Source organism: Leuresthes tenuis, unplaced genomic scaffold, assembly GCF_036924035.1.
Source record: "Leuresthes tenuis unplaced genomic scaffold, fLeuTen1.0.hap1 SCAF_3, whole genome shotgun sequence".
Taxonomy (NCBI): domain Eukaryota; kingdom Metazoa; phylum Chordata; class Actinopteri; order Atheriniformes; family Atherinopsidae; genus Leuresthes; species Leuresthes tenuis.
In genome coordinates this window covers 3063777-3078121 of record NW_027325357.1, presented here as the reverse complement: position 1 = coordinate 3078121, position 14345 = coordinate 3063777, and the positions used below count along the sequence as shown (strand labels likewise).

Here is a 14345-nt window from a genome sequence, read left to right as displayed (position 1 = left end):
GGCGGCGGCGGCTCTTCACAGGATGTGGCCCCTGAACAGTTCATCGTGTTGGGAGGAGCAGGAGCGGGCCGAGGAGCTTCTCAGAACTGCTGCAGGATCAGCTTCTTCTTGCCGTCGTGGCTGAACTTGTTGGAGCGGAAAAGGTCGCTGTCGTAGAAGGCCGACAGGTTGTGGATGTTGATCTGTCTGGCCTGGAGGAGGAAGAGGAGGAAGAAGAAGAAGAAGAAAAGTGGCTTTAACGATCAGGACGTGAGGATTCTATTTCTATTGTTTAGGGTGGATTAAAAGGTGAAAGTTTAACAGCAAAAAAGCCATCAGTACAACTCCAAAGTAACCTGAAAGCAACATTTTGTGCCCAGGAGGTCATTTATAGACACCTTCTTCTTCTAAACTGCAGCCCATGTTGGTTTCTGCATCACTAGACCTTCATCTTCACTTTCATCACTCATCCGTGTCTTTTACTCGCATTTTAAGCTTTTGGAGAGCCGCTGCCGTGTTCAAATGGTTCCGGTTGGGGTAAAAGTACCGGAGGGGCGTCTGCCTTCAGACTGCAGGTCAAATGAGGCCCGAATCCAATTATTTTGTGCTCAAACTTAACTCTGATCTGAGTCAAATCCAGTTTGGACCTCTTCAGAATCTGGTTCTAAACCGGATACAGTCTAAACCAGGGGTCGGGAACCTATGGCTAGCTGTGGCTCTTTTGATGATTGCATCTGGATCGCAGATAAAACTAAATATTCTCACTTGTTTTAATCCATCCATCGATTTTTCATGTCCTGTTCAGGGCTGCAGGAGCATTATTTTAATTGGATGATACTGGACTACGTTGGCAGCGTAAAACAGGTAAACGCCCCCTTTTGAATCAGTCTGCTCGGTCATTAGCTCAAAGCTAATCCTTCGACGAAGAAAAAAAGATGACGAGTATCGTACATTTCAGGCCGAATGGACTGAAGAATTCGCCTTTGTGGAGAGAGCAAATTCTGCGGTGTGTCTAATTTGCAAAGACAAAATTACATCGAGGAAACGGTCGAATGTAAAGCGGCACTTCGACACGCGCCATGCTACCTTTGCATCAAAATACCCGGCAGGAGACAGCAGAAAGAAAGCGTGCCGAGAGCTACTGAGCAGGGTACAAGCAGCCAGCAGCAACCCGGCAAGGTGGCTATAATTCTGCTAGCTTTGCTGGATCTTTAGCAATAGTGAGGAACGGAAAACCATTCACAGATGGCGAGTATGCTAATAAATAATATGCTAATATATGCTAACATAATATGCTAATAAATAATATGCTAATATAATATGCTAATAAATTCAGAGGCTTATTATACTGACATTTAGTTGAATTCACTTTTAAAATATATTATATGGCTCTCATTGAAATAAATTTCCAAATTTTTTGCTTTCATGGCTCTCTTAGTCAAAAAGGTTCCCGACCTCTGGTCTAAACGGTCCAATCGGTCCATTTTCTAAACATGGCGGACGAGACGGTGGAAGACGAGCGAGGAGCTGGACTTAATGAGCTTTATCGTGAAGCTGGGCTGGGAAACGCTGCTCTGGAGTCCCGAACATCCCAAACGGGTTCGGACACCTTGTTCTGTTTTATTTTTCGCTCTCAAAAGGGCAACAAAGAGTAAATTTAACTCGTAACCACCTACAGAAGACCATGAGGTCAAAACAAAGGTGAACGCTGGCTCCGTCACACCTTTAAATCCACACCTGTGAAAACATGCTGATCAGGCGCTCTGAGCCCGCCTGAAACCGTCACCGTAGGACCCGACATCGCTGTGACCGATTCACCTGAGTTTATTTCTTATTCTTCCTCATATTAAAGCACAAGCAGGCGCCGCTCGGACCAACCTACAGACACTGAAAGATCTCAGACTTCACACGAAACGCTCCGGTCACTTCTTCTCTTTACCTTATCGTGCAGATCTTTCTCGGGGATCTCGATGGTGTCGTTCTGGACGCCGTATCGGTTCCTCTGGTAGGCGACCTGCTCGGCCACCAGCTGTTTGAGGATGAAGAGCAGCAGCTCGTTGTTGTCCCTGCGGAACGCCAGGTACCGGGCGAACGTCTGCGAACAAATCAGGACGAGTGTCGCTCAGGTACAGGCGAGAGGAAAAGCCCGTGATGCGTTCAGGGGACCGGGGCCACAAACCTTCCTCATGCTCCTCATGACGCTGAACTTCTGCGTGTCGATGAAGCTCTCCAGCATCACTCTGATGGCCATGTTGACGTCGTCCTCCAGGACGTAGTCCCTCAGGTGGATCTTGGCGTGAGCCTCTGCCATCCGGATCATGGACTCGATGTGACGCACCGTGATGGGGATGCTGCCTGTCGCCTGTCAGGGCCACAAACACACGTTAGAACCAACACTTCTCATGTTTCCTCGGCTACATTCGTCTTTCTTTAGATTTATTCGTTTCGATGCTACTTTCCGGAGAAATCTGAGCCACGTTTCGGCCGACTCACCATGGACTCTCTGCGCAGGTCGCTGTAGATCCGAGCCACCTTGTCCTGGTCCATCTGGTTCAGTTTGGGGTGAACCTACACAAGCGTTTAAAAGGTTAAACCACAACTTTAACGTATTTATTTACTGCAAAGGTTCCCGAGGAGCTGGCGTTTGTTCGCACCCGCTCTTTGGCGTAGATGATGTACTTCCTCAGGAGATCCTGTGGAATCGGAGGCACGTCCGACGTGTTGGGCAGAACCACCTCCTCCAAGGCCACGCCTCCTTCCTTGTTGCTGGGGTGATGCTTGATGTGGGAACCAACTACGAAGCGAGCCAGCATCTCATCCTGAGAACACAAACCACGAGTCAGACGAGTCTGGAGCTCAGATGTTCAAAACCTTCAGGAACCGGTTTGCTTTCGGTCCTCACAGTTCAAACTAAACAGTTTCTTAGTAAATATTACTCGATTAATCAATCAAATCCAGCTGTTTGCAGCTCTCATCAGGTTATTTGTTCCATACGAGGAGTATTTCCTTTTAAGTTAATCTTGTTGAACATGTAGATGAAGGTTTAAATCTGACGTTCCCGTCTTATTGTGGACTGAACACGTTAAAATTTCACATAAATCATCATTTTTAATGAACACTTGTGGAGAAAAGTTTAAGAATTCAGACTAATGTACACAACCAGATTAAAGGGGAACTCCGGTATTTTTAATCCTGGACCTTATTTCTGGCATGAAATACGTTCATCTACTCACCGAGAACAGTTATTTATTTATGAAGATATTTAGATAACTGGAGATCCATATAACGGAGTGAACGGGGCTTAGAGGATGCAGCCTCTAAATAAGGCATTATCTGTCTTTATTTCACCAATACTTTAAGAAGAATGAATGAATGAACGTGTGCTATAGCTCTGTTAGCTCATAGCTGCTGTTATGTGGCTACTTGCAGCTATAGGAGAGCTAACGGAGGGATTTCTACACAGGCACTCTACTGGGACCACTTCATCCACACGCCCCCCTGCAGCACAGTTTATTCACTCCGGTAAGAACGTCCATCTTACTCAAAGTCGTCGTTCACGTTGTCAAAATCTGATAAATATCCTGCCATGTTGCACAAAACTATCAGCAGCAAACTCTGTGTGAAGTTAGCCGACTGTCACAGAGCACGGAGTGAATGAGCTGTGCTGCAGGGGGGCGTGTGGATGAAGTGGTCCCAGTAGAGTGCCTGTGTAGAAATCCCTCCGTTAGCTCTCCTATAGCTGCAAGTAGCCACATAACAGCAGCTATGAGCTAACAGAGCTATAGCACACGTTCATTCATTCATTCTTCTTAAAGTATTGGTGAAATAAAGACAGATAATGCCTTATTTAGAGGCTGCATCCTCTAAGCCCCGTTCACTCCGTTATATGGATCTCCAGTTATCTAAATATCTTCTGAAGGACGCCGACTTTCACCAAACTGTTCTCGGTGAGTAGATGAACGTATTTCATGCCAGAAATAAGGTCCAGGTTTAAGTTCCCCTTTAAGTATGAAGTTCTGCTGAAAACTGAACGCTGCCCAGAATCAGGCCGACGCCTCCTACCTGCACGGGGTCGACGGTGTCCCGGACGACACACAACACGTCAAAACGAGACACGATGGGCTCGGTCAGGTCCACGTTTTCAGCAAAGGTGAGGGACGGGTCGTACCTGCCGCCTGCAGTGAGACAAACAGAGACTTTCAAACGCCTGAAACCAGCAGCCGATAAGCTGCCAGTCGGCGTGTTTCAGGGACGTACCGATGGGGTTGGAGGCGGCGATGACGGTGCATCTGGCCTGCAGCGAGGTGACGATGCCGGCCTTGGAGATGGAGATGCTCTGCTGCTCCATGGCCTCATGGATACTCGTCCTGTCGGCGTCGTTCATCTGGAGGACGCAGAGTTACACGTTTTCTTACAACTCCGCAGCTTTTACTCGTGTTTGTGGCGCCGGTCGGGCCTCGGCTCACCTTATCGAACTCATCGATCAGACAGACGCCGCGGTCGGCCAGCACCAGCGCGCCGGCCTCCAGCGTCCACTCGCGGCTCACCGGGTGTCGCTGCACGTAAGCCGTCAGCCCGACGGCGGAGGCCCCCTGACCCGTGGTGAACACGGCGCGGCTCGCCACCTTCTCCACGTACCTGCACAGAGGATTACGTCCTTTTAGGGCTGATCGTGGACGAGAATATGGTTATTTCTGCTCTATTAGTCTCTTTTTAACGGGTTTAAATCTGGTTGCATTTCATTTTCTACATACTCACAGCTTCTGAGGCAGATTTAAAGACTCAATGCTATGTTTTAAGGTAAATCAAGGCCTTCACTTGACACAAATGAATGGGTTTATTATCATTTTATCTCTCATGCTCCGGTTTCTGGGACATACTTGAGGAACTGGGACTTGGCGGTTCCCGGGTCTCCACACAGCAGCGCGTTGATGTCTCCACGCACCTTGTGTTTCCCACCTGCAGGAGAAGCAGAGAGAGGAGTTTATGGACCCCGGAGGAGGAGGGAGGACAAACTGAGACACCACTGGTCCAGGATCACATCAGAGCTTTTTCGTACCTGGATTTTTGGGCTCTCCTCCAAACAGCGACAGAGCCAGGGCTCTCTTAATGTCCTCGTGACCGTAGATGGACGGCGCGATGCTGGCAAAGACCTGTGGGTCAGAAAGAGTCCGATTCAAACCTTTAGGACCAATAACGGATCATCTTCTGAGCTGCTGAGGCGGCGTAACCCACCGACAGTTTGAGCAAATTAAATCATCACCGGTGTAGCTCATAGGATCACCTGAGCCTTGGAAATATCCAAGGAAAACCTCGAATATGGATGTTTTTTCAAAGGTTTTGGTATTTTTTTTAATCATAAATCACAAGCAGATGGATAATAGTGAAGTTCCATCACTTCCTTGAAAAGTAAAGCATGAGAATAAAATAAAAACCACTGAACCAGCGTCAGTTTCTTCCCTTTGGACAGATTTTTACTAAGGACACAACTGAATGAGTTCGTTATACTTTGTTTATTTAGGTTGTTCTGGTTTAATTTAATTGGAAATATGTCTTTTTCCTCTCTTACGTGTCCCGATTTGTGGATCCAGAGCAGATTAAATCACTTTGCTGTACTCATTTGGGGATTTTTAACACGTTTTCAGTTGCTGGGCGGCTTCATCTGCACTGCATGTTGTGTCATAATGGATGTTGTGTCTTTCAGGCTGCTGAACAACCTGAAACCAGCTCAGATCCAAACATCAGAACCACAGAGGAGGACCCATTACAAGCTCCAGTGGAACTGATCCATTTTGAGGCAACGAGGAGGCGTTTTTAAACAGCTTCCTGGTTATTATAAAAGGTGAGAAAACTATTTAAACCGATAAAGATTTTATTGTCCTATTAAACACGTTTTATTGCTGCCCGACGGTTCTGTTCATGACCTCCTGACCCGGTTCATGTGTTCCAGGAGAAACCCGTCAGAGTTTAACACGGATCAGTGATATATTTAAACAAAATAACCTCCTTCCAAACTGCGGAAAAGTACCTTAAAAAGCACAAATATTAAATTAAGATTGCTGTTGTTTAACTTCAGTGTTTGTTTTGGTGAAATCTGGTGAAACAACACGAGCCGCCATCTTGGATGTGTGTGCGCCTCCTCACCCTCTCGCCGATGCGTTCATCCTTCGAAAGGGTCACGATGGCCTTCACGTCCTCGTCGGTGAGCTCTGCCACGGCGACGCCTTCGTCCCTGCGGGTGACGTGATTGGCCAGAATCACCGTGGCGAACACCGGGAAGCCGTTGGCCATGTTCAGGGAGCCGTCGTAGTTGTTGTGGTAGATGCCCGTCAGCTCCTGAAGGAGAGAGAAGCAAACACCTTCATCAGCTTAGCCTCCTGGAACCTAATGGTACTCATGGCCCCCTGACCTGACAACCTCTACCCACACATAAGCACTCTTCCTCAGGCACACACCCCCGCTTTTACCCGCTGGAGCTCCGGTTTCCATCCGTTCCCGAATTGGACCATCTGCCAAAATTAGTCCAATTGTGCACTTTTTCATTGGCGAAAGTGTGCCGAAGTGGAGCCTTTGTTTACATGCTGACTTTTATAAGAAGTGTGAAGTTACTTGCTTCACTTTGGGGCTCTGGGTTAAGTGAGCTTCATATTTACTTCGTTTTGGAACACTTTTAACTTATAAGAAGTGTTCCATATTTACTTGCTTCACTTTGGGGAGCTTTAATCAGTTACAAGCTATCTTCCACGGGCATAAACTCCCGTCCGAGCCTCCTGGAACCTAATGGTACTTTGAAATTGAACTCAAGGCCCCCAGACCTGGCAACCTCTACCCACACATAAGCAGAATCATCTTTTGTTCGATTTCAGACATCAGGAACATGTCGAACTCTTTGTTCTGTGGTCGTCTGAGGAGGTAAAACCAACGTGAGACTTTATTTCTTCCTTCTCTTCGCCTCAGATGAAGGTAATAAAGAGCGAAGGCTGAACGGACTCACTATCTCATCCCCGGGTTTGCAGCTGTCCACCAGGTCGGCGAGCAGGATGGCGTCTTTGGAGCGCGGGAGGCGCCCGGCCGCCACTTTACCGGGACTCTCCTGGATGGTGATCCTCTGGTAGTTCTGGTACACCGTCTGATGTAGGGACACGATGGGTTAGTTAATTTGGGTTCATTTAAACTCCTTGTTCCTCAGTTTGAGCTGAAAACCAGTTCCCATCAGCCTCCTCTCACCTCCTCCATGTTGATCTCGAAGGGCCCCAGAGACTGACACTCGGGGCAGGAGCCCGGCTTCACCTCCTGGTTCTGGGACTGGAAGAAGGGCCCCAGCACGAAGTTACACTTGTTGCAGTTGTACTTGACCATGCCGAGCTGCGGGAGGACGCCGGTGCAGCTGCTCACCACGCCGCTGGTCCGGATCAGCTGGTTCAGATGGAGCTGCCTGAGGAGGACCACAGAAGAAGAAAACCAGATGTGAACACCTTCCTCTGGTGCAGCAAGCCACCGAACGGAATAGAACGGGTTGAGAGTCCTGAACATCGTGTATTCTTTTAATTACAAGTATCTCTTCATCTTTAACCATTTCAAGCTGCAGCCTTTTGAAATCTTGTCAAAAAGTGAAGTTTTTTGGGGTTTTTTCTTTAAAATCTGGCACTTAAAGGGTTAATAACGCAGGTGATACCTGTAACTAGTGATTACACCAACATCTAAACCCATATTTGGACCGTTACCGGCTGTAGTTCCTGTTTTAATCCAGAGTTTATGAGTTTAACCTTTGACCACAAACAGCTGTTCCATGAACCTGGATCCAGATTTGAAGCTCTGTTCTAAACACGGGGCGCTTTCACGTATTCCTACCTGAGCGATCGGATCTCCTCGACCAGCGGCAGGTTACAGATACGGACGTGGATCTCGTGAGCGATGCGGTCGTATTTCGGGTACATGGCGAGCACCACTTCTTTGGCCGCTTCATCGAAAACCTGACAGAGAGCAGAAAAGTCGGTGGAAACACACCCAGGTTTGCTCAAGTCGTTCGCTCCGCAGCAGGTTGCAAAAACTCACCTTCAGCATCTCAGTTGGAGCCTCCGGCAGGAAATACGCCAACACGTGCTCTCTGGCGGCGAGATCTTCGTAGTTTACGACCAGACTCTCCTTATTTTCTGCAACGGGAGGATGAAACGAGCGTTATTCTGAGCGGGAGACGGCTCGCCTCGAACTGCTTCACCGCCACAAACCCCAGCTACCTTTGCACATGTCGCTGATCTTCTCCTTGAACACGTTGTGTCCGTTTTCGTCCACGTGGGTTCGCAGGAAGTTCTTGAAGCGGTTGTAGATCTCCAGGCGTGGCGCCGCCATGGACACCCACTCCCTCACGGTGTGGCCCTGCGGGTCAGGAAAGACGTAAAGAACGCGCTCCAAAAAGCTTCAGCGCTCCTGAGGCTCAATCACCAACCTTCATGTCCTCCAGGTTCTCGATGCTCTCAATCATCTCCTCTTCGTCTCCATCCGTGATGCCCTCAGCTGCACGCTCAGCCAGCCGCCGCCGCCGAGCAGCGGGGCGCTCGTCGTCCTCGTCTTCGCTGTCTGGAAAACAGCAAAATTTACTCTCAGTCTGGCTCTCATTTAGGATCAGCTGATGTGCAAAGTATTTCCGACCAGCTTCCAGATGTGTCCCCCCCCCCTCACCATAGAGCAGTCCTCTCCTCAGCCGTCCGCTGGCCCCCTGCTCCCGGTCCCTCCTCCTCATCGCCTCCTCTGCCGCAGCCCGGGCTCCGGGCGACAGCTCCGACAGATCCTCGTCATCCAGGTCCAAACCCTCTTCCTCGTACTGATCCAGAGCCGGGATGGCACGGTAGTCCCTAAACAAGGAGAGGAAGTTATGGTCATAAAGCCCCAAAACACAAACTTGGTTCTGGTATTCGGATCCGGGCCTCACCTCTCCATCCCGTCCCCAATCAGTTCCTCTCCATCCCCGTCTTCCTCCTCCTCTCCGGGCAGGTGTCCATCCCCCAGCAGCCCCTCGGACTCGTCCTCAAAGGGAGGCAGGTCTCGCCCGGGGCTGGAGGTCAGGTCTCCTCTCCTGGAGGCTCGGCTGGGGCTGGTGGCCACGTGGAACGACTCTGAGGAATCCTGCCGACAAATCGTTTAGCATTTATATCTCAAACCTCGCAGAGCTCTTTAGTTTAAAACAAGTTTATACTGTTTCATGACAAATCCAGCCCAAAGAACCTCCATCATCTGTATTACTCACTTACTGTTATTTGTATTACAGTAAAGTGGCTTTCATGATCAAGACTTTATATCCAAGATATCTCATCTCTGTAAATATAGAATAAGGCCCTTTAAGTCCTGCATTTACAGCAAAATATCACATTAAAAAATACATGTTCAAAGTTATCATGTGGTTTTTATTATTGGAATTATAAAATACTTCAGCACTGATGGGTTTTTAAGTTTTTTGTTGGTTTTATGCTCAGAAATATGCAGATTTATGACCTGGAAATAAAGTCTGTCATTAAAAAAATAAGTCCTGTTGCAGTGCAGAAAAAAGCAGTTTGGTGGAGGCATAACTCAGCAGAGTATATGTAGCTTTATATAAATGTGATTAGTTACATCCCAGCAGTGCGAATAAGTCAAAGATGTAGAATAAAAAGGATAAAAAAAATCAACCATCCCAGGAAAAACGGACGAAATGAACACAGGAAAATGACTTAGAGGAGGTTAGCAACGAAATTATACGGGAAGAATCTGATTTTAATGCAGTTTAGCTTTTAAAACACCCCGGGGAGCAGGTTCTGACCTGTTTTAATGTTTTAATCATTATCACATACTCATATCCATCGACAAAAACGATGTCTGCTAAACACCATAAACTTCATCTGCAGCCACATGGCAAAACCTTTCTGAGCAAGACGACAAAACAGCCCGAACACAGAGTGCCATCTGAGGGCCACTTTCTACAAATTTCTGCATATTTTAAAACTAAAAGTCCAGATTAACACTTAACTGCGTCTAAATTTAGTCAAAATAACGATCTGGGTTCTACAAGGAGAACCCTCTCTGTCATTGTTGTGACCCAGACAGTAGTAGAATCACTAAAACTGGGAAAAAACTCAGACTAAAAGAGTAGAATCTACTTTCAGTTAACTTATTCTTCTACTAATGTACAAATAAAGCCAGCCGACGCGGCGGTTTATCCGTTTTAAACCGTTATAACTCACCGCCATTGCTGCGCTGCTGTCTGTCTGCCTCCTCTGAAGACACTTCTACTTCCTGCCGGGAGTCGCTTTTCGCGCGAAAGAACCACGTGACGCTGAAAGCCCGCGAAACATAATGAATATTCAAATAAGCATCTGACGTCAGGCCTTCTCATTGGTGGATTTGTTGCAAAGAGGCGGGGTCTTTGAGTCAGAGTATGTTCGTTTAAACCCGATGAAGCCTGTTTTCAGGGTTTTTAATAACGGCTGTTAGAGGAGGCGGTGCGGACCTTTGTCTAAAACAATCGCACCTTTTTGTATCGGCCGTGGGACTGGGCGGTGTTTATGACGCAATACATTTTCCCGGGAAACACTCGCTCTCACTTAAGGAGTCAGAGACTTGAGTTTTGGATAAAATAAACTGTATAAACACACTTATGGAGACCTCATATTGTTGATATGTTTTATACAACAAGATGAATTATATAAGTTTGTCTTATAACTTTCATATTGTGAAACATCACATTTGGGGAAGTATAAATATTGAGGAAAATATGACTTTTTTCACCACAAATAACCTTATCATGGATACAGGAAGATACGAAATGAGCCTAATTGTGTTTATATATATAAATATATATATAAATGTGTTTATATTTAAAAAAAAATGTAGGATGCCACATGAACTTGGAACAGTTTTTAATAAAGGCCATCTGCTGAAAATGCTCTTAAACTACTTTCTGTGTAAAAACTTCAACAATCAAACAGTTCAGGTATTGATCAGACTCATGAGGTGAGACACATTGAAATTAGATAAAGAACAAAACCAAGAAACATTTCAGAAGAATCACAAAGGCTCTTAATGTCAGTAAAAACAAACTCAGTGTTGATGTTTTCGTTATATTTCCTGCCTTCGGCCCTCGTTTTTCCATTCTTTCTCTCAGTTTATTCTTTATTTGGATCACTTTTTTCCTTCCTTATTTCCTTCTTTTGCTTCCTTTTTTGCTTCCTTCTTTCTTTATTTTCTCTTTCTGTATTTGCTTCTCTTGCTCGAGTCCAAAAAAGTTTGTAAAATGTAAATAAAAACAGGATGCAATGATTCTCAAATCAAAGAAGTTTGCATTTTATTTACAAAAAAAAGAAAACATTAAATATTCAAAGTGAGACACTTTATTATTTCAAGAAAATTTTTTGCTCATCTTGAATCTGATGGCAGCAACACGCCTCAATCAAGTTAAAACAAGAGTAAAAGTAACTGGTACCAAAAAGGAATTCTGGAGGAACATGTTGTAGCTATTTAGTCCGGATGGAAACCTGCACATCTGGAAAGGCTCCATCAATGCTGAAAGGTACAAACAGGTTTTAGAGCAACATCTGCTCCCTTCTTCAGGTAAAGCCTGAAATATTTCAGCAGGACAAAGTTAAACCACATCCTGCATCTGTTCCAGCAGAAGAGTCCAGCTGCTGGACTGACCTGCTGCAGTCCAGATGTTTCAAGAGTCCGGCTGCTGCACTGACCTGCTGCAGTCCAGATGTTTCAAGAGTCCGGCTGGTGGACTGACCTGCTGCAGTCCAGATGTTTCAAGAGTCCAGCTGCTGGACTGACCTGCTGCGGTCCAGATGTTTCAAGAGTCCAGCTGCTGCACTGACCTGCTGCAGTCCAGATGTTTCAAGAGTCCAGCTGCTGGACTGACCTGCTGCAGTCCAGATGTTTCAAGAGTCCAGCTGCTGGACTGAGCTGCTGCAGTCCAGATGTTTCAAGAGTCCAGCTGCTGGACTGAGCTGCTGCAGTCCAGATGTTTCAAGAGTCCAGCTGCTGGACTGACCTGCTGCAGTCCAGATGTTTCAAGAGTCCAGCTGCTGGACTGACCTGCTGCAGTCCAGATGTTTCAAGAGTCCAGCTGCTGGACTGACCTGCTGCAGTTCAGATGTTTCAAGAGTCCAGCTGCTGCACTGACCTGCTGCAGTCCAGATGTTTCACCACCTGAAACACAGCAAAGAAGACCCAGGACAGCTGAGCAGCCCGAACCCTCCATCAGACAGGAATGGGACAACCTTCCTCTGCCAAAGGTCCAGCAGCTGGTCTCCTCAGTTCCAGATGTTTACAGATGTTGTTAAAAGAGGAGGGGATGCTACACAGTGGGAAAGATGGACCCGTCCCAATATATATGAGACACGCTGCTGCCGTCAGATTCGAGATGAGCTGATTCTCATGAAATGAGAATTGTCTCTATGATCTGTGTGATTTGCAAATCATTGCGTTCAGTTTTCATATCCACTCGGTGTCCTGGCCTCTTTTTTAAATTTGGGTTTTACTTGTTTTTTCCATTTCAGAGCAGTGGGTTCACTCAGAGCTCAGTTAAAATCCCTCTAAAGTGCCCTCACAGTGGATCAAACACGATAAAATGTCCTCTGTAGTACGGGCACAAAAGGAGAAAACGCATCCGAGCTCCGTAGGGATGAAATGAAAACCCGAAATTACCTTTTTATCTGAAGTAAAGTCACAATAAAAACACGATAAATGAGGAAGAGGTGATGCTGTAAGTAAACAGCAGGTTCTGGACTGTGAAGCTCATCCTCTCTGCCTGAACATGAGGAAAATGAAGCATCCTTAAAACACGTTATTCAAGCTGACATCCCAGCCATCACAGGTTCGTTCATCAGCTGCTCAGCGGGGTTTCTGGCCTTAAAAGTTTAGATTAACACAGATTCACTGTATTCTTAAGCTTGTTCAGGCAGCTGTTGTTAGAGTCTCTGGGTTTTAGTTTATGGAGATTTGGTCTTTGGGTTTATTCTTGATTTTTGTTCGGTTTGTTTAGTGTCTTTGTTCTGCTTTGTGGTTTATTCCAGTTTGAGTTCTGGTATTTTGTTGGAGCTTCATTCTTTGAGTCCTCTTTTTGTTAGACTGACATATTCTCTTGTTTCCAGCTTACTTTCTAGCTTTTGTTTCTCACTCCCCAGTTCTGTGTCATCGTGTGCTTAATTCTCTTTGTTTTTTATGTTCATGTTCCTCTGAAGTTTGTACTTCTTGTGTGTTCTGGTTAGTTTCCACTTGTTTCGCTCTTCATTTTAGACCTCCGGCCTCCCTGCACAGCTGTTTCCTGTTAATTACTCACCTGCTGTCCCTCAACTCATCAACCCTCCCTGTATTTATAACTCGTTCTGTCAGTCTCTCCTGTACTTACCTTTTACTCACCTGTACTTATTCATTTGTTAGTTTGGGAGCTCCAGTTCTATCGTGCTCCAGCTTTGAAGCCTTTTTGATCCATTGTTAGTCCACATGTGTTTCCAGCTCATGACTCATAACAGTTCTAAACATTTGGCACAAATAAGAAGTAAATCTTGAAGCCATTATGTTCTTCCTTTGTTGGATTGTCTTGCCTTTGTAGTGAAGGAGATCAGTATCGGGTTATTCTGCGACGAGATCTTTTTCATTCGAGGGAAGAATTCGAAGCTGCAAAGTAATTTCTTAATGTTTAAAAGAACAATCTTGCTGATAAGTAAATAATAATTAAGTCTAAGATGTCCTCCTCGTGTTCTGAATCAGCCTACAAAGCAGTTGTCGTTCCTAAACATGTCATTAGGGTGCATTAAAGGACAATCTGAGTCACTTCCAGAGAGATCAGACCATGGCTGTCTGGCTGTGCTCATCATCATTAAGCTGAGGTGCCTCGCTCCTCTTTTTCTCTACATTCTTCCGACCCAGACTGAAACGCTGCAAAATGGAAGAAGGAGGAGGAGGAATTTCTGCTCTTATTGGCTGTGTAGTTTTTCTGGCTTACTTTGATTGGCTGGAGGAGTGAACAGGGAATCCCTGTGTTGACTTTCTCTGACCAGTCGGGCCTAAGTGCCCCAGGTAGTCCAGACCTAAAGTGATCCAACATCACTGGAAACACTACAACCTTTGTGTCCAAGACCTTAACCCTCCCTGATTAGCACGTCTGTGTCCAGATGCAACATTGCACGTACTCTCAGTATTCAACAGAGTTGGGTGAACTTTCTGCCCAACGGAGAGAGTGAAACAAACCAGTTTCCTTTCAGCAACGTGTTGGAGCAAGAAACCTGTTAGATTTATGTTGCAGAGGGTGGAGAATAAAGGAGCTGGCAGCCGGACAAATCAAGTGGAGGAAAAAAGTGAAAAAAGACCTGGGCTCAGTGAGAGAAAGGTGGGTTTGT

The 14345-nt window shown here is 46.2% G+C and overlaps 2 protein-coding genes across 2 annotated transcripts in view; both read right to left on the bottom strand.

The window, feature by feature from the left end:
• LOC140302914 (uncharacterized) overlaps positions 1-14345 on the bottom strand; it is a 163421-nt gene that overhangs the window by 53075 nt on the left and 96001 nt on the right. The gene's annotated exons all lie outside the window — the stretch shown is intronic.
• mcm2 (minichromosome maintenance complex component 2) lies at positions 15-10261 on the bottom strand. The gene is made up of 20 exons (XM_072381446.1): positions 10194-10261; positions 8909-9102; positions 8659-8831; positions 8426-8556; positions 8217-8355; positions 8035-8132; positions 7831-7952; positions 7207-7414; positions 6974-7108; positions 6124-6315; positions 5039-5132; positions 4860-4938; positions 4446-4617; positions 4237-4363; positions 4042-4154; positions 2634-2798; positions 2473-2547; positions 2159-2341; positions 1919-2074; positions 15-191 (listed from the first exon to the last, which is right to left on the bottom strand). Exons 1-20 carry the CDS (start codon positions 10197-10199, stop codon positions 81-83), a joined length of 2673 nt encoding a protein of 890 aa, XP_072237547.1. The 5' UTR covers positions 10200-10261; the 3' UTR covers positions 15-80.